Genomic DNA, 27303 nt, shown 5'->3' with positions numbered 1-27303 from the left:
ATAGAGTTCCATGAAGTCAAACTGTGGGCAGTGAACATGCGTAGAACTATCTCCAGGATCCAGGTACTGGCAAAAACATGCGCAAAACTCCACCCGAAGCCTCGCTGGGAGACTAAAGCATGCGCATCGTCAGCCAAAGAATTTGATGGACAATGAGCATGCGTAACATATCTGAAGTTGATAAATTGAAATCGAACATGCGTAATTAACCTTTCTGAATAGAAACGGCGGGGAGTACAGCGAAATTCTTCGTTTAAGAAACATACGCTTTAGTTCTCTGTGGCTTTTTAGTTCCGGAAAGGAGCATGCGCATAGTGAGAGGGTTGATCCTGAAGTTTGAACTCGACGGAAACCGCGGCGGAGTGGAGGGCTGTCAGTGAGTGGCGGTAGCCCGGAGCTCCGCCGGTGGGAAAAGATAGAGTCTTGGCTTTGCCACTTACTAGTTTGATGGCCTTGAGAAAGTCACACAACATTTCAGAGCACCAGTTTTTCTTATCGGTAAAATGAGAATAATATTACTTACTCTGAAGATTTGAAATTATGGGTACATGAGCTGGCTCAGAACTCCTCCCCCCCGCAGCCCCCGCTCATTTCCAGTGTTGCATGGACTTGATGTTAGTCTTTACCAAAATTGTCTTCATTAAAAATAATGAAGATCTAGCTGGGCTCGATGTTGCACCCTCTAATCCAGCGACTGGGGAGGCGGAGGCAGAAGGATCAAAAATTTGAGGCCGACCTTTGGCAATTTATCGAAATCCTATCTCAAAAAATAAAAAGGGGTGGGGGTGTAGCTAGGTGGTTAGAGAGCCCCTGTGTTCAATTTCTAAATGATCTTTACTATATTATATGATCTTATTTCTCCAAATTCCATTTTTGCTGTATTACTTGAGCTAAACACAAAGACTTTCTTTAAAGTGTTAATTATAGTTTCCAGGCCAGAAGGGTGGTTGGTGGAAAGAGATTAAGTTTTTATTTTACCAGAGATAAAATTAACGTTAATTGAACTACGATTGTTGAGCCAACTTCTAGTGTCCGTGTGTTGTGAAGTGTTTGTTACTAATTCCTTCAATTCGCATTTCTTTTGATTTGTTTGCTTTGTTTTATTTTAAATGCATACATAGGAAAAAAAGTGAGTACAAATCAGATTTTTGAAACCATTAAGCTGTGTGTGAATGCATTTGGGAACAGAAAAATCCCAAATCCTAAAACTAACTAGAGAAGAGAAAAACTTCCTGAATGACTGGCTCTTTAGACAATAGACCTATTTTGTTTCACATATAATACCATATACATATAGGCATTTTTTAAAATTACTTTTTATTGATTTACAGTTAATGCACATGGCATCTCACTTTTTCTTATTAATAATGTAGTGATTCTGTATTTTTTCTGTTACAGGTTGCTCACTTTTTTTGAAGAAACAGGACTAGTTCATGGCTCAGCATGTCAATAGTAACAGTGCAGCTTGGTCAGTGTGGCAACCAGATTGGTTTTGAAGTGTTTGATACTTTATTTAGTGACTCACATGATTTCCAAGGACTCTGCTCTAAAAAAGAAAATGAGGCATATCAAGCATCTTGCCAAGAAAGATTCTTCAGGGAGGAAGAAAATGGAGGCATGTGTAGTCCATAGTCCTTTTCTTTACTCTGACTTAAATTGCTTAATTTAAGGTGTCTGTACCTGGTGCCTTCCAGTTTCACTAGGGAATAACTATGATTTTGGCCCTTTGTTTCTGTGTTAGCAATCTTTGTCTCTCCAGGACATCTTTCCTCCAGCAGGTAAGTATGCTTAGACTTTATGAATCTGAAACCACCCAAATGGGTTGGGATGTAGTGCTGAGGTGGATAGTTTACCTAGCATATGTGAGGCCTTGAGTTCAGTCCCCAACACCATAAAAAAATAAAAAATGAAACCAAACAACACTTATCTCTTGACTATACCTTTCTTATTCCTTCTTATGTCTTAGCATTTCCAACCAAGATTTCCAAAGGAGAGTCATGCTTAACCAACTGCAATCCTGCTTCTGCCCCACAACACACTGAAGCTGCTCAAAGAAGAGTTTCCAATGACTTCCTCATTACTGTTTTACTTTTCCTTCTTTCTTTTTTAAATTTTTATTAATTTATTTATTTTGGTACTGGAGATTGAACCCAGGGCCTTGCATATTCTAGGCAAATACTCCACCACTGAGCTACATTCTATGTAAATCTTATTTTTGAGACAGGGTCTTGCTAAGTGGCTGACACTGGCCTCAATCTTGCAATCTTCCTGCATCAGCCTCCTGAGTAGCTGGAACTGACAGTCCTGTACCACCACCACACCCAGCTGCATGATTTTCTTTTCTTCAGTTAACTTCTCTACTGGATTTGATAACATTAACTACAAAACTGCCTCTTTGAAATTCCTCCTTCTTAGTCTCTGAACTCTTCTTATGAAGTAGTTTTTTTTCCCTCAGAATCTCCTCTTCTCCCACAGGTATATTTCCAAGTGATTTAAGTCACTATAATGTGCTATATTTTTTGTACCACTGACTCTCAAACCTCTACCCCAGCCTCTCTTTCCAGCTGTAGATTGATTAGTGGACATCTCCTGTTGCATCTCCCATGTGAACCTCAAATGCAACATCTCCATACCCATGGCATTCATTATCTTGCCTTTAAAACTTACACTTACCAAAATCTGCTAATTTTGCCTCCCATATATCTCTGGAAGCTGTTCTGCCCTTCTCATCTCCACTGTCATTGACTTGGTTCTGGCTCTTTTCCTCTCTTGCCTAGAGTGTTTCAAGACACTCTTTCTAGGTTTCCTTGCTTAGAATTTTGTATCTGTCTCATCTGTACTCCACTCTGCTGTATTAAAAAAGACATCCAATTTTCCTCACCTGCTTGAAAATGCTAGGTGGTTTATCATTGTCTAAAAGATCAAATTCAAGCTTTGTAGCATTGCCTACAAGAATTTCCAAAATCTGATCCCTGTCTGCTTTCCGTTCCTGTCCTTCACTTCTGCCCCCTCCTCCATCCTCTGCTTTAACAATTTTGAGCTGCCTCTTGCACCAATGGTATTTTGTACCTTTGAATATGCTGCTCCTTTGGCATGGATTCATTGTGGGTCATATGGTGCACTCTGATTAAGTTGTTGTTGTGTTTCATCTCTCCCAGGAGTCCTTCTAGGATTGGTTTGATGTTGCTTCATCTCTGTATTCCCAGTACAGTAGATAGCACATTATAAGCATTCAACAGGTATTGCAGACCTGACCAAAATGCCTTTTTTGTGTGTATGTGGTACTGGGGATAGAACCCTGGGCCACATATTCTAGGCAAACACTGTATTACTGAGCCATATCCTTGCCCTTTCATTTTTCTTATTTTGAAACAGAGTCTAGCTAAGTTGCTTGGTCTATCCTCAAACCTGCAAACCTGCCTCAACCCCCTGAGTAGCTGGGATTATAGGCAGGTGCCACCACACCCAGCTAAAGTGACCATTTTATCCCACGCTGATTCATCCCGCTTACAGAACTCTGGGCTTAATGTCTACATTTACCTGTTGCTGCAGTATTTCTATGCATTATGACAAATCTTTCTTTTCCCAATCTCTGATTTTTTTACCCCCTCTGGACCTAAGGCAGGAGATGTAACTCGATGACCTAGAAGTTTATGCTTTTAAGTTACCCAAATAAGACATATGAAATATTTTTTCTGTTGATTTTTTTCCCCTGTCTAGTTCCAGTTGCCCGGGCTGTGCTTATTGACATGGAACCTAAGGTTATCAATCAAACTCTGACAAAGGCTTCTCAGTCTGGCCGATGGAAATATGGTCAGCATGCATGCTTCTGTCAAAAACAAGGTTCTGGAAACAACTGGGCATATGGGTAAGAATAATTCCTCATGATTTTCAGTTTGGTTACAGCTAATAGTTAGTTAATAGACCCTGAAATTACAACTGCACAGTTGATATGTGGAGCACACAATCTTGAAATTGTTGTTTTAAAATTGAGAATTTGACTTCACTGAGAAGAAATTTTCATTCTCTCTCTGCCTCAGATACAAGTACGGATGAAACCAAAGATCTTTTATAGCAGGGTTTTCCATCATCACTGACCTGCTGCAAACTAACTTGTCAATGCAATATCCTTATTTGGCAGGAATATTAGTTCTAGAGAACACTACAAGGCAGTAGTTCCAAACTTTACTGCAGTTTACATTAGAATTTCCTGGGGGTCTTGGGAAAATACTGCTATCTAGGGCTCACTTCTAGAGATTATGGTTTAATTGGTTTGGGGTGAAGCTCAAGTATTGAGATGTTCAAAGCTCCCATAACTCCCAACGTGCAGCAGAGTTTGAGAACCACTACTGTAGGCCTGTTGTTATATATATAAAATATTATGTTCTACCATAAACTACCCGGTAATTGAAAGCTCTACCTCAATGAATGGCCTATAAATGAGAACTTTCAGGATCCTGTAAATGCACTCTGCTAATAGTCATAATCACCTGTTAAATGTGTTTGACTAGTGTATTTTAGATTTTGTCCATTAGGGACCTGAACCTTTCATGAGAGTTACTTCACTTTCAAAGCTTTGAAAAGACTTCTTTGTTCTGCATTGCATCTCTGTTTAAATTGAAAAGTGTTTGTGTTTGTTTCTTTTGGCATTGCAGTTACTCTGTACATGGACCTAGGCATGAAGAATCTATCATGAACCTAATCCAGAAGGAAGTGGAGAAATGTGACTCCTTGAGTGGTTTTTTCATCATAATGAGTATAGCTGGGGGCACAGGATCTGGGCTGGGAGCCTTCATTACACAGGATTTACAAGATCAGTACTCAAACTCTTTAAGAATGAATCAGATTATATGGCCCTATGGAACTGGTGAGGTATGAACATAATTAATGGAAAAGTTTATGTTTTCTATTCTTTGTAATTAAAATGAATGTGAGTAAAAGATGGCTCTCACCCTTTCTTTGAAAATGTTAAGGGACTGGGGTGGTGGCTCAGTGGTAGAGCACTTGCCTACCATGTGTGAGGCACTGGGTTCAATTCTCAGCACCGAATATAAATAAATAAAAAATAAAGGTCCATTGAGAACAAAAAAATATTAAAAAAAAAAAAGAAAACATTAAGTTACAGCATCATGAGTGATTACACAATACGGTACTTTTATGAACAATTCCTGTAACTTTGCTTAAACATTTCTATACAATTGAGTTTTTCTTATTTTTGTAACTTCCAAAGATGAAGACTGGGGATATAGCTTAGTTGTAGAGCATGTGCTTAGCATGCACAAGGCTCTGGGTTCAGTCCCAAGCACTGAATGAACAAAATTCCTAAGATGACTGTGCTTCTTCTCTGAGAAACCCATTTATGAGATAATCCCTCTGGCTATTGTATATAAAGCAGGGGCCTTGATCGCATGTTGGGGCCATTGCCAGCCTTCAAATATATAGATTTTTTTAATACCGGTGATTGAACTCAGGGATACTTGACTACTGAGCTATATCCCCAGCCCTATTTTGTATTTTATTAGAGACAGGGTCTCACTGAGTTGCTTAGCACCTCGCTAAATTGTTGAGGCTGGCTTTGAACTCAAGATCCTCCTGCCTCAGCCTCCTGAACTTCTGCATTTGCAGGCATGTGCCACCATGCCTAGCTCAAATAATTTTTTTCCATTGGGAGGAAATTTTCTATGCAGGCCAATTTCCTGTGATCAGCCTAGTAGTAAGATAAGTCATTCTAGGAAATGATGTAGGAAGGAGGCATAATAGTAATAGCTCATATTTGTCATGCCCTTACTGTGTACAAGGCATGATTCTAAGTGCTTTACTTGCATTATATTATATCATTAATCTTTAGAACTCTAGGATGCTAGTGTAATTATTTTATTTTTATTTTTTTTTTAAACTAAATCTTTTTTTTTTAAATACCTTTATTCTATTTATTCATTTGTATGTGGTGCTGAGGATTGAACCCAGGGCCTCACATGTGCTAGGCAAGCACTCTACCGCTGAGCTATAGCCCCAGCCCTGGTGCTAGTGTAATTATTATCCCCATTTTTCAAATGAGGAAACTGAGGCATAAGGACATTACAAACTTGCCCGAAGTCATGCAGCTAGAAAATCACAGAGCCAGGATATGAACCTAGACTTGTTACCCTTTGAATCTCTGCTCTTAACTACTATTCTCTCCTGTCTTTCTTGTTTCTGACCTTTTCCTCCTCAGGTTATTGTTCAGAACTACAACTCCATTATGACTCTTTCTCACCTGTACCGATCTTCAGATGCCCTCCTTGTTCACGAGAACGATGCTGTCCATAAAATCTGTGCAAAGCTCATGAATATCAAGCAGATATCCTTTAGTGATTTAAATCAAGTCCTTGCACATCAGCTGGGAAGTGTGTTTCAGCCTACTTATTCTGAAGAAGGCGCTTTTCACTACAGAAGAAACCCACTAGGTATTTATCCCTCTGTGTGCTATTTGTATGAAAGTCTCCTGCTCTGAAACCCTCAAAGTTATTTTTTTACTGTCTCCTCTCCTCCACCTGAAGATACACTCAAGTCTCCCTCATCTCAAAAACCTTCTCTCAGGCCTGCTTTTATCTCTGAACTGCTGTACTGAAATTCTAGAGAAGTTGCTAAATTTCTCAAGAGTGGTAGATCCTATACACTAACTGTGAATCATTCAGGATCCTTTCTTCTTTTTTTTCTTTCTTTTTTTTTTTTTTTTTTTTTGTTATTGTTTTGGGAGGTGGTTCTGGGAATCAAACCCAGGGCCTTGTGCATGCAAAATAAACACTCTATCCCTATTTATATTTTATTTTCAAAACACGGTCTCACTATGTTACTGAGGTTGGCCTTGAACTTGTGATCCCCCCTGCTGCATGGGCCTCCCGAGAGTAACTGGAATTACAGGCATGCACCACCTCACCTAGCTGTGTGTTCTGTATATAGTCTGGATGTAAGTCCCTTATCTAGAATATTGATTTGGGTTTCTAGATGATATATTTCCCTTTTTAATTTCTTGCCACTGGCCTTCTCTCTTTCTGTCCCTTGTACCACTGTAACTGCCTATTCCCCAAATTCAGTAGATCTGTCTTAGCCTGAGTTTTTGGCAGCATTTTATACTTGACAGCTCCCTTCTTGACCTTCCTTCCTGCACCTGTCAGCTTGAGGACTTCACTCTCCTTCTTCTTCTTCCTTCCTAATTGCTCTTGTATTTTCTGACCATTTTTACATCTCCCACCATTCTTTCTTCTTCAGTTCTTCTTCAAGTGGTACCTTATCAATTCAGATCATCTAAATGTAATTAACTCTGTTATCTCTACCTCCATTTTTTTTTTTTTTTTTTAAGAGAGAGAGAGAGAATTTTAATATTTATTTTTTTAGTTTTCGGCAGACACAACATCTTTGTTTGTATGTGGTGCTGAGGATCGAACCCGGGCTGCACACATGCCAGGCGAGCGCGCTACTGCTTGAGCCACATCCCCAGCCCTACCTCCATTTCTGATCTCTCCAAAAGTTGTATGTCCCAGTTTTCTTTCCTCTCTTTCTTTTCTCTTTTTGAGCTGCAAATGAAACCCAGGGCCTCACACTGAGCTGTATTCTTGCCTTCTACTTCTTAAAATTTAGCATGTGTATTTTCTTTTTTTAAATTTTCTTTTCCTTTTTTGTTTTGAGACTATCTTGTCCCATGTTGCTGAGGCTGACCTTGAACTCCTGGTCTTAAGTTTTCATCTTGCCTCAGCCTCCCGAGTAGCTGGGACCACAAGCATGGGCCACTGAGTTGTGCTAAAATCAGGATTTTTAAAAAACTTTTTTATTTGTTCTTTTTAGTTACACATGAAAGTAGACTATACTTTGACATATTTTATACATAAATTATAAAATAAATTTTATATGAGGTTAATTTTATTATATATGTATATATATATATATATATATATATATATGGGGTGGGCGGGAGAGGGAGAGAGAGTGTGAGAGAGTGTGTGTGTGTGTGTATCTTCCCATTCTGGTTGTACATGATGTGGAATTACATTGATCATGTAAATATGACCAATTACATTGGTCATATATGAACATACGAAAGTAATGTCTATAAAGTGAGAATTTTTGTTTAGTTTGTTTACCACTCTGTCTCAGTGCTTGAACAGTTTGTGGCAAATAGTAAACACTCAAGAAAATACTTGTTGGGTGGGGAGTATATGTATCTGAAGTTCATAAGTAGCGTGGACCTAAGTCATAAATCGGTGTTATGTTTGAGAATTGAGAACTTAAGGGGGGTCCCAATCTGCCATGTGGTCTGATTTTCTTCAGTTGTGCTCTGACTGAGAATGTGAGGAGAGGGACTGATCCAAGACTGGGAGTTTGCCAGAAAGAAGAAGTCTGATGATGGGAAGAGGTTGGTGGATTAGGCTCTTAGTGAGGTCCAAAAATGGGTAAGGTGACAGCAGTTGAACAAGAAAGCTGGAGAGGAGGGCTGGGGATGTGGCTCAGTGCAGGAGTGATTGCCTTGTAAGTCGAAAGCTCTGGGCTTAATTCCCAGGACTGCCAAAGAAAAAAAATCCATGTGTTATTTGGTGATTGTGTTACTTTTTTTTTTTAGTTGTAGATGGACATATTATCTTTATTTTTATTTATTTATTTAAATATTTTTTTTAATTGTAGTTAAACACAATACCTTTATTTTATTTATTTTTACATGGTGCTAAGGATCAAACCCAGGACCCTGCACGTGCTAGGCAAGCGCTCTACCGCTGAGCCACAACTCCAACTCTATGTGTTACTTTTACTCTAGACTTTGACTCTAGGTGTTTTATAGAAAAGGATTCTTATGTTTAGAGGAAACTCCACTAGTGTAAACCCACTTTTGCAGCATTTTGTAGATGTTTGTGTCAAAATTTTTCTTTTCACTAGGACATAGGACATGAGTATTCACTCAAAATGTCATAAAATTTACATTTTATATTATGGCAATACATTCTTCTCTCTCTGCTGTAGGTATTTTCTATAAATAAATAAAACAACTGTCAATGTAAAACAAATTAGCCTTTCTCCTTAATTCAATTTCATTACAAATATAAGTTTCTAAAAATAGGCACATTTCTGTCTCAAGGACTTTATTAATTTTGTCTTCTTTCCAAGTAGGGTTTCATGTTAGCAGGCTTTTTTCTTTCTCTTTTCTTTTCTTTTTTTTTTTTTTTTAATTTTTTTTAATTCCAGTGCTGGGGATCAAACTCCAGCACACCTCTACTCCCCCACCCACCCACAGCCACTCACATTTGTTTCCTTCCTTTCTCTCCAAACAGTTGAGCACGGCTCTAACACTGAGCTACATCCCTAGACTGCCTGATTTTGGGAGGTGGCAGGGTTGGGAGATACTGGGGATTGAACTCAGGGGGGCACTTAACCACTGAGCCAGACCTCCAGCCCTATTTTGTATTTTATTTAGAGACAGGGTCTCACTCAGTTGCTTAGTACCTCGCTTTTGCTGAGGCTGGCTTTGAACTCACAATCCTCCTGCCTCAGCATCCTGAGCTGCTGGGATTACAGGCATGTGCCACTGCACTCTGCACCTGCCTAATTTTGATTATCATTTAACCAGATAAATAGAAGAACTAGAGGGATGGGGTTGTGGCTCAGGGTTGGGATGCTTGCCTAGCACATGTGAGGCACTGGGTTCAATTCTCAGCGCCATATAAAAATAAGTAAATAAAGGTATCATGTTCATCTACAACTAAATTTTTTTTTAATTTTAAATCTAGAAAATTTTCTAACAAAATATTTAGTGAACACAGAAAGACAAGAAAAGTATATTAGCCCTCATGCTTTCTTTGTTTTCCTGGGATCTAGCTAAATATTCATTCACATTTTTCAGTTACTTGGCTTCTTAATTCTTGTTTCCTTTTTGGCAAACTGTATTTTCTCACCTGTGCTAAAATGGATGCCAGAATGAACCAGAGATGTGGTCTGTATTAGACATTTTCTCTGAATTTTTATTATTTTAAAGTTTAACCAATTCTGGCCTTTGAGAAAGCATTTGACCCAGAAAAACAAATCATGATTGTATATAGGCCAATGTCAACAGTCTAGAATTTAAAAAAATTTACTTCAAATCTTTTTTTTTATTATTTTTTCTTTATAGGAGACTTAATGGAGAATTTAGTTCCCCATCCTGAATTCAAGATGCTGGGTATTCGTAACATTCCTCAAATGTCTGAGAATTCACTGGCATATAGCACGTTTACTTGGACTGGCCTCCTCAAACATTTAAGACAGATGCTCATTTCTAATGCGAAAATGGAAGAAGGTAAAGGGTTTTTTAAAATACACAGTCCACAAGCTGAGAAAAGTGCCTGTCCTAGAGCTCTGAGTATAAACTGGGTTGGGCCAGTTGATATAAACATTCCTTCATCTTGCCAGGGAGGCTACTGCCGAAACTCACCAGGACATCACAGGAGGGCTGCTGCTGCTTTTTCATTTCTTTCCCACCTCTCAGCTCTGTCTTCCTGGGCTGGGGACTGACCCCAAGGCGTGGTGCATGGTAGGCATGTGCTCTCCACTAAGCTCCATACCCAGACCCACATGAAATCTTCTTTTTCTTCTTTTTTTGAGACAGGGTCTTGCTAAGTTGCAGAAACTGGCACAAGCCACCAAGGCCTACAAGAAACCTTAATCATTTCACCGTTTTGACATCACCAAAGAACATTTCGGATGAGTGCCATATCTTTTTGCAAATTTTTATTTTCTTTTAATTAAAGCAATATATGAATATAGTTTTTTTTAACTATTTTTTAGTTGTAGCCAGACAGAATACCTTTATTTTATTTATTTATTTTTATGTGATGCTGAGAATTGAACCTAGGGCCTCACATGTGGCAGGCGAGTAGAGTATTCTACCACTGAACAACAACCTCAGCCCTGAATATAGTTTTCAAATCAAGTAGTTAAAACTCATTTAAGGACTAGTGGGTAGTTTAGTGGTAGAGTGCATGCTTTGTATACATGCACGCACGCACAAGATCCTGGATACCCCAATACCACAAACAAACAAAAAAATCATTTTGTTTAAGAGTTTGAGTGTGCACTTAAGCTGGGTGCACTGGCACATGCATGTAACCCCAGTGACTCTGGAAGCTGAGGCAGGAGGATTGTAAAGTTCAAGGCCAGCCTCCACAATTTAGTGAGACCCTGTCACAAAATAAAAAATAAAAAGGGGGGGCTGGGGATGTGGTTCAAGAGGTAGCATGCTCGCCTGGCATGCGTGCGGCCCGGGTTCGATCCTCAGCACCACATACAAAAAAGATGTTGTGTCTGCCAAAAACTAAAAAAAATAAATATTTAAAAAAAATTAAAAAATTAAATAAAAAGGGCTGGGGACATAGCTCAATGGTAAAGTGCCCCTGGTGCAAATTCTAACACCAGAAAAAATAAACAAACAAACAAAAAAATCACAACTAAACATATACCTACAGTTATACATTGCAGTGTATATAAATTACATATCAATTTTTTAAAGTGGAGTAATTTTTCAGTATGAATTTATAATATCAAGAACAGTAGTCCCCTATCTTACAACTGCTCTTTGCTCAGATGAAACTGCTTTGTCTTTAGCTGTTTCTTCTGAAATTTGCTCCCAGATTTTTAAAATATCTTGCTTCTACCCTTTTTTGTCTTATTTTCTTGTTTTGGATATTCACCATTGTCTTCCTAACGTTTCATGTAGAATTTATTTTTTCCTTTTAGAGTTGTTAATAATTTTATTTATTTGGTCAGTATTCACTGTACCTATCACCGATCTACCTGACACTTTTCCATAAAAATGATTCCCTTCTTGGGCTGGGGCTGGGGCTAAGTGGGAGAGCGCTTGCCAGGCACTGGGTTTCATCTCCAGCACCACATTTTTAAAAAAAAAGGTAAATAAACAAAATAAAGGTATTGTGTCCATCTACAAAAAAAATGAATCCTTCTCAACATGTTAAGCCCTCAGGAACAGTTTACTTTCACTATCTGCTTGGGGATGTGTCTTTGGAAAGCCCTCCTCCTCCTCTTTCGGTTGGGATTGGTTGCTCTACAGGTTAATAAACAGCCAGCAGGTGTCTCCATTTGCCTCATACTATATTATAGCCCCAGCTTATTGGATTTCAGATCCTCCTCTTTCTTGGTTTATTCCCTCATGTTGGTAGACCATACCCTCTAGGAGCTTCCTAAAAAAGAGTACTTGGAAGGTAAAGAATTTGAGGCTATAAATGTCATTATTCAGCCTTCCATTTGACCAGGCATAGGCTCTGAGGTTATGAATCATTTTCACTCAGTATTTTAGAGACAAAGGGGTTTTTGTTTGTTTGTTTTTGGTACTGGGGGTGAACTCAGGGGTGCTTTGCCACTGAGCTACATATCCAGCACTTTTTGTTTTTTATTTTGAGACAGGTTCTCCCTAAATTCCTGAGGGCCTCACTTAGTTGCTGAGGCTGGCCTCAAATTTGTAATCCTTCTGCTTCAGCCTCCTGAGTCACTGAGATTACAGGCCTGCACTACCACATCCAACTTAATCCTTTTTTTTTTTTTTTTTTTGTACTAGGATTGAACCTAGGAACACTTAACCACTGAGCCACATCCCCAGCCCCGCCCCACCCCACTTTTTTTTTTTTTTTTTTTTTGGTATTTTATTTAGAGATAGGGTCTCATTGAGTTGCTTAGGGCCTCACTAAATTGTTAAGGCTGGCTTTGAACTCACCATTTTCCTGTCTCAGCCTCCGGAGCTGTTGGGATTACAGGCGTGCACCACGGCACCCAGCTTCAAGTCAATTTTGATACACCACAGAGAGGTACTATATGAACAAGATTAATGAATGCAATCAAGAATCTGTATAGTACTCCCAGCAGCCCAGGAGGCTGAGGAAGCAGGATCATAAGGTCAAAGCCAGCCTCAGCAATTTAGCAAGGCCCTAAGCAACTCAGTGAGACCCTGTCTCTAAATAAAACACAAAAAAAAGGGGGGACATGGGCGGGCTGGGGTTGTGGCTCAGTGGTAGAGTGCCTGCCTAGCATGTGTGAGGCACTGGTTTCAATTCTCAGCACTGCATATAAATAAATAAGATAAAGGTCCATCAACAACTAAATATATACATATATATATATATATATATATATATATATATTTTTTTTTTTTTTTTTTTTTTTTTTTTTTTTTTTAATGTATGGGGATGTTGCTCAGTGGTTAAGCGCCTTAGGTTCATCTGTGTAGTACTGTACATAGTGGCACGTGATTATCATCTCAGAGCCTTGGGAGGCTGAGGCAGGTAGATCTCAAGTTTAGCCTTAGCAATTTAGAGAGACCCTATTTTAAAATACAAAATAGGAAGTAGTGGGAACTGGCTCAGTGGTAAAGTGTGCCTGAGTTGAATCCCCAGTACCTGGAGAAGAAGAAACTGGGAATCTGTGCAGTGAGAAGTTGTAGTGGTGCTCACCTGTAATCCCAGCTGTTCAGGAGGTTGAGGCAAAAGGATGGTAAATTCAAGGCCAAGCTCAGCAACTCAGCAAGGCCCTGTCTCAAAATTTTTTTAAAAATTCAAAAGAGTAAAAAAGAACTGGGATGTAACTTTGTGAAAGAAGTATTAAAAAAAAATAGAAAAAGAAAAAATCCCTGTCCTCAAGAGTCCTGCATTCTTCTGAGATGGATGAAGGACCTATACCGAGTAATTTCAGAATGTCTGGGACAGAGAGAACCTTCTAAAGGCTTCTAGAGAGAATAAGACAGGATTAGAAATCAGAATAATATGGGAGGGGCTGGGGCTGTAGCTCAGTGATAGAGCATGTGCTTAGCTGTGCATGAGGTCCTAGGTGTGAACCACTAACCCTGGCTGCCAGTCTCTTCAGTACTGGTTCAGAAGAGCTTCTCCTTAGAGACCCCGTTTTTGGTAAGGTTCACAGCATGGCTGTGCCCAGAGTCACTGAGGCTAGGGCCTCTGCTTTAACCTTTTCAGAGCAGAAACCTAGGATAGAGGAAGGTACTCCCTCTGCTGAAAGAAGTAGGAAGGAGCAAGGACTATTACTGCTTCTCATAAAGATTTTTTTTTTTTTTTTAAAGAGAGAGAGAGAGAGAATTTTTAATATTTATTTTTTAGTTTTTGGCGGACACAACATCTTTGTTTGTATGTGGTGCTGAGGATCGAACCCAGGCCGCACGCATGCCAGGCGAGCGCGCCACCGCTTGAGCCACATCCCCAGCCCCCTCATAAAGATTTTTAACTAATCCTCTTGTTGGTCCACTTTTAGAAATGCCTAGCCTGCTTCTAGGACCCCAACAGTGCATGGGAAGAAGTCCTGGCTTTCCTAGTTGCTTACATTCAGTAGCCAGTGGTTCATCTGCTGACCCTGCTTCCAAAATTTTGTTGATGTTATCTTCTCTCCTCTTATTCTTTTTTTTTCCCCTCTTATTTATGCATTTAAAGAAAGTCCCTATTGGGTCAGGGATGTTGCTTAGTGGTGGAGCACATGCCTATCATGTGGGAGGCCCTGTGTTTGATCTGTAGCACTGAAAACAAAAAGAAAAGGAAAAAAAATATATATATATATATATATATTTATATTCCACTTTTGTGGAATTTGAAAAGAGAGAGGCAGTAAACTGGTATATGTTCAGTATTTCCTGTTTAACTAGAAATCACTATGTATTATTTTAGAAGCATATATTATATTGGAAAGTAAGATAACAGGTTTAAATACTATGAAAGTGGATTTTCTCTACATTTGCTTGTATTAGCATATAGATTTTTAGATTATAGTGCCAGAGGTTTGAAGATAAATAAAAAGTCCACATCTTAAAGTAGCACTTCCCGAAGTTTTTGGCCACAATACTTGTTTTTCTAGCAATACCTGTTAGTATCTCAAGGAACACAATGTTCCTTAGGGTAGTTTGAGACATTCCGCTCCAACCTGTCTTAAGTCAATAAACCACAGTTTGCTTAGTCATTTTCCCATGTGGGACTTTAGGGTGTCAACAGTTTTTCACAATTATAGATAGAGTTTGAACATATAAATGTGTTTTTTGTTATTGTTTTGTGGTTGTGGGATTGAACCCAAGGCCTCACACATGCTAAGTAAGCATTCTACTGCTGAGCTACACTCCTGGCCCCTGAATCTTTTCTTTTTTTAAATATATGAATATGTATAGGAATAAATATATTTATGGCACAGATCAGGTTGTAGGATCTAGTTTTATAACTGTTTCTATGTTATCAAATTCCTCTAAAGATTGACCTTTTTTTTTTTTTTTAATTGCTACTTGGAATTGGACCTACGACCCAGGGACACTTTAGCACAGAGCTATATCTCCAGCCCTTTTTACTTTCTATTCTGAGACTGGCGTCTCATAAGTTACTGAGGGTCCCGATAAATGGCTAAGGCTGGCCTCCAACTTGTGATCCTCCTGCCTCAGCCTCAGAAGTCTCTGGAATTACAGGCATATACCACCATGCCTGATTTTCAATGATGAATATTTCAGCCTATTTTTTTTAGGACTCAGCAGTTTGAATAATTCAACCAGATGAGAATTTTTAAATTCTAAAGGAAAAACACAAAGCTAGGCTCTGTGGCACATGCCTGGAATTCTAGCAGCTCAGGAGACTGAGACAGGAGGATTGCAAGTTCAAAGTCAGCCTCAGCAAAAGCAAGGAACTAAGCAACTCAGTGAGATCCTGTCTCTAAATAAAATACAAAACAGGGCTGGGGAGGTGGCTCAGTGATTAAGTTTCCCTGAGTTAAATTTCTTGTACCAAAAAAAAAAAAAAAGAAAAGAAAAGAAAGAAAGAAAAATCAACTTTTACATAGCTAATAAAAATTTATGTAAAATATATATGTCACAAGACATTTTTTCCCCTTCTTGTGGTAGGGATTGATTGGCAGATACGACCTCCCATATCCGGACTTCCAGCTATTGGGAAAATGAGTCTCAAGAAGGAGCTGTATTTTAACACTTCCATTGCTAATTTGGTCATCCTTCGTGGGAAAGAGGTACAAAATGCAGATCTCGGTAAGCAGAAGTTAAGGTGAAAATTAAGGTGTACAATTCACATCCTGCAAGTGGTTGAAAAAGAAGTCCCACTGGGTATGCATGCCTGTAATCCCAGCAACTCAGGAAGCTGAGGCAGTAGGATTCCAAGTTGGAGGCCAGCGTCACTGTCTCAAAAAATAAAAAGTTGGGGATGTGAATCAGTGGTAAAGCACCCTGGTTCAATCCCAGGTATCAACAAGAAAAAAAACAATCCCACTTGTATATTTATTCTTAGAGAAAGAAACACACGATAAAAACTATGGAAAAAAAAAGAAAGAAAAAAAAACAATTAAAAAATGGAGGAAAAAGATAATAAAAAAATGAAAAAAATCACCAATAAAAATATGGAGGGCTGGGGTTGTAGTTCAGTGATTGAGTGCTTGCCTCACATGTATGAGGCACTGGGTTTGATCCTCGGCACTACATACAAAAATAAATAAATAAAACAAAGATATTATGTCCATCTACAACTAAAAAAAAAAGTTGAAAAAAATATGGAAAAAGAAAAGAAAGTAATAACTGTGTTTTAACATCAAACTGGAACTGTTGTAACAGTTTGTATATTACTGGACACCAAAATAGAAGTGGTTAAAACAAGATAAAAGTTTAATTCTTTTCTTCCAAGCATCTGGTTGTTCTGCCGACCTTCCCTTGGGGCTCCACATACATAGTCATGACACCTGCCAGAGCTTTGGCCATCAGATCACATAGGAATGGGCTGGCAGAGTAACTCAGTGCCAGAGTGCTTTCCCAGCATGCACGAAGACCTGGATTCAATCCCCAGCACCATACACACACAAAATCACATAGGAATGAGCAAAGAAAGGCATTCCTCCCCACTCTGAAAGTTGCACATCACCCTTCCATTTCTGTTTCATTATCTGGGATTGAGTCATGTGCCACACCTAACTGTAAAGGTGGCTATGAGAAGAGTTAAAATTTGGGGGTCTCCAGCAATTCAGGAGGCTGGGGCAGGAGGATTGCAAGTTTGAGACTAGACTCTACAATTAGCAAGGCCCTAAGTAATTTAGTGAGACCTTGTTTCAAATTTTTTTAAAAAGGACTGGGGATGTGGCTCAGTGGTTAAATGCCCCTGGGTTCAGTCCCTAGTAGAAAAAAAAAGAGAGAGAGGGAGGGAGGGAGGGAGGGAGAAGAAGGAGAGAGGAAGGCAGGAAAAAGAAAAGAAAGAAAAATAAATTGAGAGGTTAAAGGACTGGGGGTGTACCTCTGTGGTTTAAGTATCTGCCTAGCATGTATAGGCACTGGGTTCAGCCTGAGCACTGGGAAAAAAAACTAAGAGTCCTGCAACTAGGGAAGAAGGGGAAAATAGGAATCGTTGGACAATCAATGATCTCTATGACAAACTTTCTTTCCCCCAATACTGGGGATTGAACCCACAGGCACTTTACCACTGAGCTACATCCCTAGCCCTTTTATTTTGAGACAGGGTCTCGCTAAGTTGCTGAACTTGAACTGTGATCCTCCTGCCTTGGCCTCCTGAATCACTGGGAATATAAGTGCTTGCCACTGCCCAGCAAGGGTTTGACTAGCACTTTGTTGCAGTTTTTTCTAGAAGTTGAAAGAGCAGTACTCTTATTAGTTTTTATCTGTGATTGGTTTCTAGATTTATTTTATCCTTATAATATAAACTGACTTCAGCAGTGTCAAACCTGCTATTTCTTATTACGTACAAAAAAAAAAAAAACCATGCAAGCTGGGTGTGATGGTGCAGGCCTGTAGTCCCAAGAGGCTGAGGTAAGATGATCACAGGCTCCCAGTGAGCCTCAGCAATTTGGCAAGACCCTGTCTCAATATAAAAATAAGAAGGCCTGAAGATGTTGTTCAGTGGTAAGGTGCCCCTGCGTTCAATTTGCCCCTACAAAAAAAGAAGAAAGAAAGGGAAGAAAACAATTTGTCCTTATAATATTTGCTTTTTTTTTTTTTTTCTTTTTTGGTACCAGCGATTGAACCCAGGGACACTTAACCACTGAGCCACAGCCACGGCTCTTTTTATTTTTTTGAGCCAGGGTCTCACTAAATTGCTTAGATCTTTTCTAACTTGCAATCCTCCCGCCTCAGCATCCTGAGCTGCTGGGATCACAGGTGTGCGCCACCACACCCAGCTAATATTTGCCACTTAAACAAAGAACTCGTAATGTATAAAGGATCATTTCAAGTCAATTGGATGATATGCCCACTTCATAGTCTTTTTTTTTTTTTTTTGTACCCGGGGGCACTTGACCACGGAGCCACATCCCTAGCCTTTTTTTACATTTTATTTAGAGACAGGGTCTCACTGGGTTGCTTAGTGCCTCGCTGTTGCTGAGGCTGGCTTTGATTGTGAGCCTCTGCCTCAGCCTCCCAAACTGCTGGGATTACAGGCATGTACCACTATACCCGGCAATAGTTTTCATTTTAGATTAAAAAAAAAAATTTTAAACTATGCCTAAAATAATTTAATTTCTAAAAATTTAGCCATAGCAAATGACACAAGAGATGTTCAGTATAAAATTTTTTACAAAATGGGAATATTCTAAATGGCCAATGCTAGGAAATTTCTTAAATTTTGGCATGTTCATCTAAGAAGCCTTTAAACATAAGTGATCCTTGATATGCAAACAAATTCACAACACATCAATGAAGAAAATACAGAATATGGATGAACCTGTGTGTAAAACTGAGCACACAGCGGGGTCCATAAAAGGTTCATAGCCATTATCTCTAAGTGGGGACATTTCAGCTGTCCTGGTGAATTTCTTCTTCTTCTTCTTTTTTTTTTTTTTTTTTTGTGGTGCTGGGGATTGAACCCAGGGCCTTGTGCATGTGAGATAAGCACTGTACCAACTGAGCTATATCCCTAACTCTGTCCTAGTGATTTTTAAATTTTCTTTTTAATACTTTTCTGAATGGTGTGAATTATTACTACTTATTTTTGGAACAACGAATGTAGATCATTTATCCAAAAGCCATATAAAGCTACATTTATGAGGCAAAGTGGAGCTGGGGTATTAGCACTATTAGTGGTAGAACACTTGCCTAGCATGTGCCAGGCCCCAGTTTAAATCCCTAGCACTGCAAAAAATGAATAAATAACCCCACCCCCCAGCAAATAATAGAGTAAAAAATTAATAAATAAAAGGCAATTTCTGATGAAATGGATGAGAAAATGTTTATTCCTTTATTTTTACAATTAATAATCTAGGCTGTAAAAAATAGCTCATGTCTTTTTTTTTTTTTTTTACTCTAGAGGGATTTAAAGATCCAGCTCTCTACACTTCCTGGTTACAGCCTGACATTGCCTTCAATGTGTGGAAAACCCAGCGAGCCTTTAACAGATATGAGAAGTCTGCAGCGCTCGTCAGCAATAGCCAATTCATAGTAAAGCCTCTTGATATGATTGTGGGCAAAGCGTGGAATATGTTTGCTTCAAAGTAAGTAAGAAAGAAATCTATAGACCTTCTCACCTTAGACACATAACAGTGTTAGAGCATGATCCATGAAGGATCTGGAATAAGCCCAGATGCTACTTTATGGGTGGGAAGCCCTGGGCATGTAACTTCTGTGGCTCATCTGCACTGTGGGTTTTAACTGAGAAACTCTGGTGAGGACTAAATGAGATAATCATGTAAAACACCTGGAACACTGTCCCACTAGTAAATGCTCAATAATTGCTCTACACTATTATCATTATATTGATATTGTTATTGTTGACTAAATGGGTACTTTCTAAGCCAAATGAAATTAGAGTAGACATGAAATTAAAGTAGAAATTCCACCATAAGGCAGGGACGATAAGATAGTTTTTAAATATAAGACCCTTGGGAGAGTAGCCGGGTGCAGTGCCACACGCCTATAATCCCAGGGGCTTGGGAGGCTGAGGCAGGAAGATCATGAGTTCAAAGCCAGCCTCAGCAATGGTGAGGTCTAAGCAACTCAGTGAGAGGCTGTCTCTAAATAAAATACAAGAAAATGGGCCGGGGATGTGGCTCAGTGATCGAGTGCCCCAGAGTTCAATCCCTGGTACCCCAACCGCACCCCCTGCCCCCCAAAAAAGATGCTTATGAGAGTAAAAGAGATTCATATCTTCCTCAGTAATGTATATGGGAAGTTCAACTCTGCTTGACACTAAAGAATGTTCTAGCAGGTTCTTGATCTCTACCAATTGACAATTACTTACTGTTAAAGTAAAATTCCTCAAATGACTGAACATATTCATATTCATGAGTTAGAAGTGGTCTATTTATTGTTTGTATATTGTTTGATTTCATTTGCCTGATTAGCTAGGATTAGCTAGGATTCATTAGCCAGGATTCCCAAGTGCCTGGTCATCCTGCACGTGGCCATTCCATAAGCCCTCACTCTTCTGATGTGAACGTTCTATCCTCTTCTGGCCTCTTTCTTTCATTGACTCTTAATAAGAGGCAGCAGCCATTATTATGTCAACTAATGTCTGCCCTTGATAGTCTTTTTCTGGACATGACTCTGTCTTAGAACATTGAGGTGGGGGAGAGACTGAGAAGACACCCTAGTATAGGTTCAAATTAAATGTTCTCTTAAAAGCACTTTGGGAGGCTTCACTACAGTCCTAAAAACAGATTGATGTATTTTTAACTTCAAGCCTTAGATGAAATTTCTCAGACACTTTTTAGAGTTCATATTGAACCCAGTCGTCTCCCATAGAGTATGCTGGGTAGATGTCCAAACCTGAATATGCTTCTTTTTCTTCTTTTTCCTTTGTGCCTCTCTCTCTCCCTCCCTGTCTTTCTCTTCTTTCTCTCTCTCTCCCCGCTCCTCTCTTTGTACTGGGGATAAACCCAGGGGTGGTTAATCACTGAGTTACATTCCCAGCCCTTTTTATTTTTCAGTTTGAGACAGAGGCTCACTAAGTTGCTGAGGGCCTCCCTAAATTGCTGTGGTTGGCCTTTGGCCTTGACTTTGCCGTCCTCCTTCTGAGCAGCTGGGAGTACAGGTGTGTGCCAGAGCACCCAGCCCTTGTGTGCCTCTTCTTCTCATTCTGTTGGACGGTAAAAGGTCAGAAACTTGACAAGGTGGAAGTTCACGAATCTTTGAAGTAAACAATCAAATATAAGATTTCTAAGAGATTCTGTGATTTTTGAATATTCATGAGATAGAAGCGGTCTATTTATTGTTTGTATATTGTTTGATTTTGTTTGCCTGAAGTTTTTTATTTGTCAACTTCTTTTTTTCACTAGAGCCTACGTTCATCAGTATACAAAATTTGGAATCGAAGAAGAGGACTTTTTGGACAGTTTCACATTGTTAGAACAAGTTGTTTCGAGTTACTCTAACATCTGATTTTGAAAACCTTAGGAATGTTTGGACTGAAATATTTTCAATACTACTGTTTTTAAAGTTTGATCTATTAAACTAACAAGATAAAATGCTGATTCCATTCACATGTCATACCCACAGAAATGAAGAAAAAAATTTTTTTTTGGTAATAGGTATTGAATCCAGGGTGTTCTACCACTGAACTATATCCCCAGACCTTTTTCTTTCTTTTTTTGGACCTGTGGATTTAACCCAGGGGTACTTAACCACTGAGCTATATCCTCAGCTTTTTTTATTTTTTATTTTGAGACAAGTTGCTTAGGGCCTCACTAAGTTGCCCAGAGCTATCCTTGAACTTGGAATCCTCCTGCCTCAGCCTCTGGAGTTGCTGGGATTACGGGGGTGCATCATCATACCACAGAAAATTTTAAAATGGGGAATAACAAGTCCTCAATGAAATCATCTACTTAGTAATTCAAGAGACGAAAAAAATGTTACTCCTATAGAGAACTTTTGTTGAGACAGAGTCTTGCCATGTTGCCCACGCTGCTCTATGAGGCTGAACTACTAGGCCCATGGCATCCTGCTGCCTCAGCCTCCCAAGCAGCTAGGACTGCAGGCACATGCCATAGTGCCCAATTTAAAAGAACTTTGGAAACGCTCTGCTGAGATGTTGGAACTCTGAAAGTATCTATGAAAAAGGAATATTCTATTGTCCTTCTTTACTCCAAAAAAGATTCAATAAACATGAGCTAAACATTTACAGCACAATTGTAAACTAAGAATTTACAGTTCTAAGCCAGGTGTAGTGGTGCATGCCTGTAATCCCAGTGACTTGGGAGGGTGAGACAAGAAGATTGCAAGTTTGAGGCCAGCCTTGGCAATTTAGGAAGACCCTCAGCAACTTAGTGATACCCTGTCTCAAAATAAAAAATAAAAAGGACTAGGGATAACTGGGTGCAATGGCACACACTTATAATCCCAGTGACTAGGGAGGCTGAGGCAGGAAGATCACAAGTTCAAAGCCAGCCTTAGCAATTTAGAGCTGGGGATATGGCTCAGAGGGTAAGCACCCCTGGGTTCAATCCCCAGTAGCAAAAAAAAAAAAAAAAAGCAATTCTGTACTTACATTCATCTTTGAAATTAATGCTTTGAACCACAAGAGGGAGATGTTGTCATATTCTATAGCGTGATCATCTATTTTGAATATTTCATAACAAACTAAGATTTTTCTACTTTAAGTAGCTATTTAAGAATAAATAGGCCAGGCTTGATGGTGCATGCTTGTAATCTCAGCGACTCACGAGGCTGAGGCAAGAGGATCACAAATTGGAGGCGAGTCTCAGCAATTTAGAGAGACCTTGTCTCAAAAAGTAAAAAGGGTTGGGGATGTAGCTCAGTGGTAAAGTGGGCTTGTGTTAAATCCCCTGAGCCAAAAATAAATAAATTAATTAAAAAGTAAAAATAAATATCAGGATGAGTGGAGTGTGGTTGGTGCAGGCCTGTAGTCCCAGTGCTCTGGAGGCTGAGACAGAAGGAGCACTTGAGCCCATGACTTTAGACTACCCTGGGCAACATAGTGAAATTCTGTCTCAAACCCCCAAATTTTCCAGGCATGGTGGTGCACGCCTCTAATCCCAGCAGTTTGGGAGGTTGATAGGAGGATTGAAGGTTCAAAGCCAGCCTCAACAATCTAGCAAGGCCCTGAGCAACTTAGTGAGACCCTGTCTCAAAATAAAAAATATAAAAAAGGGCTGAGGATATGGCTCAGTGGTAAAGCACCCTTGGGTTCAATCCCCTGTACAATAAAATAAATAAAATAAAAAGTTAGGGTTAGGGATGTAGCTCGGTTGTAAAGCACTTGCCCAATGTGCATGAGGCCCTAGGTTCAATGTGCACCAAAACAAATAAACAAATACCAAGGTTTTGGCAACAAATGTTTATCATGCTTGAATACAAAAAATATACAATTAAATGTGTACTTTTCTTTTTCATACAGGGGTTTGAACTTTACCAATGAGTTACACCCCAACCCTTTTTATTTATTTATTTTTTTGAGACAGGGTCCAGGGTGACCTCGAACTTGCCGTCCTTCTGTGTCAACCACCACATCTAGCTTGTTTGCTTTTCTTAAACTTTTTGGACATGAGAACATTGGGTCAGATTCTTATTTGCTTTTCTTTTTGTGGTCCTGGGGGTTGAACCCAGGGTCTGGTGCATTATATGCTTTCTAGTCAAAGGGGTTAGCACTTACACCCCAATTTTTCACTAAATTGAGAATTATCACCAAGGCAATATAGTACTTGCTGAATGTAACACCCACAGTTTTGGGTTTCACTCAGGAGAACAAAATTCACTTGGAAATTGGCAATTTGAGTTTGAGGGGGAATTGTGTATTTTGAAAAAAACATCACATGCAATGATTAACCAATGTAAAATGGGGAAGACACAGGGACATGTGCCCTTTCTGCCAAATCGACAAGTAGTGACTTTTATTTTTATATGGAAAAATGACAGTTCACAGCTTCACTGATTTCTCCCCTTTCTTTCCATGTGGAAATGATTACCTTTTCACTGTTTTTCTTATCAACTGTTGCTATGGTTTAAAATACTGGACTATATCTTAGTTCTAAAGAATGTAAAAAGTGGTCTGTTCCCTACTGAAAGGCACACCCACTGCTGAATTTTGCTAACCCAAGTATATTTGAAAAATAATTAGATCACAATTGTTACAAAACAAAGTTAAAACAATTGCTTCGCAATGAGGAGATCCAGAGACTTAAAACAATTGCCCAGATGAGACAAGCTTTAATGAAGATGTGTAACTAAATGATCTCACAAGGGGTTAAGCTGATTCTGAGAAATCTTGCTAGACATTAAGCATAAAGTCTTAGGTTGGAATCACTTGATATTTGAGAAAGGAGTTTATGAGGCAGGAATGGGGCAAGTATATTTCTAACTTGGCAATTCATGGAATCATTAGCAAGTGAATATTAGTAGTAAACTCCAGCCTGGTGTGGTGGTGCATACCTATAATCCCAGCAACTCAGGAGGCTGAGGCAGGAGGATCACAAGTTTGAGGACAGCCTCAGCAACTTAGGGAGATCCTTTCTATCTCAAAATAAAATGAAAAATAAAAAGACGGCTGGGGATACTGCTTTATGGTAGAGGGCTTTGCATAGCACGTGTGATTGAACCTGAATTCAATCCTCAGTATCACAAAAAAAATTTAAAAGAGCTGGGGGTATAGCTCAGCAGCCCTGGGTTCAGTACCAGTATTGCAAACAAAACAGTAAACTTCAACTAGACAAAGCTCTGGGACCATTCACTTATATGAGTTGACCCTTTTTCTTAATTTTATTTTAAGGTAGGGTCTTGCTTAATTATCCAGGCTGGCCTCAAACTTGCAATCCTGCTTCAACCTTCCTAAATAGCTGGTATTACAGGTGTATACCACTGTGCCTGAATTGAGTTGACCCTTTTTTATTATCAACCACTCCATTATTTGTCATATGTGGGTATCTAAATATTTTTAAGCCTGTTTTACACATTTACATAGGAATTTTTTTTCTTGTGTTTTTGGAAAGCAAATTTTTTTGCTTTTAGAGTTACGATTTTAACAGATGGGACCGATGTGGTGGTATGTATCTGCAGTATCAGCTTATGGGGGCGGTTGAGGCAGGAGGATCACCTGAGCCCAGGAGTTTCCAGGACACCCCACAACATAGCAAGACCCCATCTCAGAAAGAAAACAAAACCCACAGGGAAGCTAATTTCAAAGCTTCAAGATATAGGGTGGCACTGGAAATGTATTTTTGATGTATGTGGAGAAAATTACTAGTCAGCCAGGAAAACATCAGAATCATATACTACTGGGTACAGATCCAGAAAATGTTGAAGATGTAATTTTTGGAGCTGGGGATATAGCCCAAGTGATAGAGCTTTTGCCTAGAATGAATTAGGGCCTGGGTTTTATCCATAACTGGATGACAACAGGGTATCTGTGTGTGTGTATGTGTGTGTATAAACTGGTTAGTTGGTATCATGTCATCAATCAAACATTATCTTGCAGAGCCAGGAGGTACTCCTATGGTTTGCAGAGTAATTCCTTATTTTCAAACCTTTTTCACTCTTTTATCTCTATCTGTGCCCCCTTCCCCCCTTCTATTTCCCTGGTGCTGGGGATTAAACCTGGGGCCTTGTGCATTGCTAGGCAAGTGTTCTACTGCTGAACCATCCTCTCAGCCTGAGAGCTTTTTACTCTAAGCTTGTAGAACCTATTTCTTCCTGTACATTTCACTTTTCCAGCTTTGGGCTCCCCTCCTCCCTAAAGGATTCAGTCAATTTGCAGCATCTTTCTCCTTTATTTCACCCATCACTTGGAACCCACTGTCAGCAGCTCACTGTTCCCACCCAATTCATTCATTCATTCAACTACTATCTATTCAGTGCAGGCATTGAGCAAGAAGTTAAGGATGCAGGGACCAATACCACATGGTCTATGTGAAGAAGCTTACCACATAGTTGAGTTTCTTTGGATGTATAGTGCTACAATTCTTTTATTGCTTATTATCTTGCCTTTTATTGCTTATTATCTTGCCTTTGCATATATTCTTCTCTCTCTCTCTCTTTTTTTTTTTTTTTTTGGTTTCCAGTATCAGCAATTGAACTCGGGGGCTCATTACCACGACCTATATTCCCAGCCTTTATGTTTATTTTTGTGCAGTGCTAGAGATGGATACTAGGTTTCATGCATTCCAAGTGAGCTACCACTGAGCCACATTCCCAGTCATTATTTTTTTATTTTGAGACAGGATCTTGCTGAATTGCTGAGGCTGGCCTCAAACTTGTGATCCTCCTATCTCAGCCTCCTGAGTCTCTTGGATTATAAGCATGTGCCACCATGCCTAGCTGTATTCAGAATTTTTATGGGAAAATGTGGTCCAAAAAAGAACAATGAATAGGGAGCTGTGGGCTAGGCTTTTAAAATGTTGAAATGTCTCCTCACTCTGTAGACTCTATTTTGCAGTGTGCATACCAGCCATTCTTCTGACCACCATGTTTATCACACTTGAGTTCTTGTTCAACATTTTGTTTTAAAACATGCTCCATATGGCCTTATCCTACTTTTCTCTCCCCATGAGCCCAAGTTTGGCAGTCAACCCTTTTTTATTCTGCCACCTACATACTAAATACTAACTTGTCATTTTTGGCAAACAATTATTTAAGAGACACTTTCTCATATGCATCAATTACATTTTTTTAAATATAATTTTATTTTATTTTATTTATTTTTATGTGGTGCTGAGGATTGAATCCAGGGCTTTGCATGTGCAAGGCAAGCACTCTACCACTGAGCCATAACCTCAGCCCCACATTTTTTTTTCCCTGTGGGTTTCAGGAATGTGAGCTAAAAAATATATATATATATCTGGCTTTATATTTTTAATTGAATAACTTCTTACTCCTACACTCTGAAATGACTTGGATGATGCAATGTCAGCCTTATTAACAGATGGAATCCCGCGTCTGCAAGCAGGAATGCTTGCACCAGGAGTTCAGATAAACAATGTAAATATTTCAAGTTTCTGGGAAACTGTCAGTTCAGAGTAGGAGAAAATATGAAATCAAGCTATGGAAAAGTGAGGGAGAGTGGGGAAAGATAGAAATGAAAAGAAAGGTAGGGGGAAATGGATGAGGCCTGCAAAGAACTGCTAATGACTTAACAAGCATTTCCAAAAAACTTGATTTTTTTTTTTTTTTTTTTGTATCAGGGATTGAACTCTGGGGCTCTCAACTACTGAGCCACATCTGCAGACTATTTTGTGTTTTATTTAGAGACAGGGTCTCTCTGAGTTGCTTAGCCCCTCACCCTTTCTAAGGCTGGCTTTGAACTCATGATCCTCCTGCCTCAGCCTCCAGAACTGCTGGGATTACAGGTGTGTGCCACTGCACCTGGCAACTAT

General features: G+C 39.3%; 1 protein-coding gene across 4 annotated transcripts; it reads left to right on the top strand.

The window, feature by feature from the left end:
• Window positions 1–29: 29 nt before the first annotated feature.
• Window positions 30–21447, top strand: Tubd1 (tubulin delta 1). 4 transcript variants are annotated; one of them, XM_076869529.1, is made up of 9 exons: window positions 30–63; window positions 1399–1615; window positions 3721–3868; window positions 4656–4872; window positions 6215–6446; window positions 10136–10300; window positions 15884–16024; window positions 19293–19476; window positions 21259–21447. In XM_076869529.1, exons 2-9 carry the CDS (start codon window positions 1444–1446, stop codon window positions 21359–21361), a joined length of 1362 nt encoding a protein of 453 aa, XP_076725644.1. In that variant the 5' UTR covers window positions 30–63; window positions 1399–1443; the 3' UTR covers window positions 21362–21447. The 4 variants fall into 4 exon arrangements, with proteins under 4 accessions (XP_076725644.1, XP_076725643.1, XP_076725645.1 ...); XM_076869528.1 differs by lacking the exon at window positions 30–63 and adding an exon at window positions 110–498; XM_076869530.1 differs by lacking the exons at window positions 30–63; window positions 1399–1615 and adding an exon at window positions 110–498.
• Window positions 21448–27303: the final 5856 nt, after the last annotated feature.

Source organism: Callospermophilus lateralis, chromosome 11 (genome assembly GCF_048772815.1).
Source record: "Callospermophilus lateralis isolate mCalLat2 chromosome 11, mCalLat2.hap1, whole genome shotgun sequence".
NCBI lineage: Eukaryota > Metazoa > Chordata > Mammalia > Rodentia > Sciuridae > Callospermophilus > Callospermophilus lateralis.
The sequence above is the reverse complement of the archived record's forward strand: the minus strand, read 5'-3'. Positions and strand labels throughout refer to the sequence as shown.

Bases quoted from the DNA above. Each gene is read 5' to 3' on its own strand.
- Tubd1 (XM_076869529.1), top strand. From the start codon at position 1,444: ATGTCAATAGTAACAGTGCAGCTTGGTCAGTGTGGCAACCAGATTGGT. The intron at 1,616-3,720 runs GCATGTGTAGTC...TCCCCTGTCTAG, and splicing joins CAGGGAGGAAGAAAATGGAG to TTCCAGTTGCCCGGGCTGTG. The intron at 6,447-10,135 runs GTATTTATCCCT...TTTTCTTTATAG, and splicing joins CTACAGAAGAAACCCACTAG to GAGACTTAATGGAGAATTTA.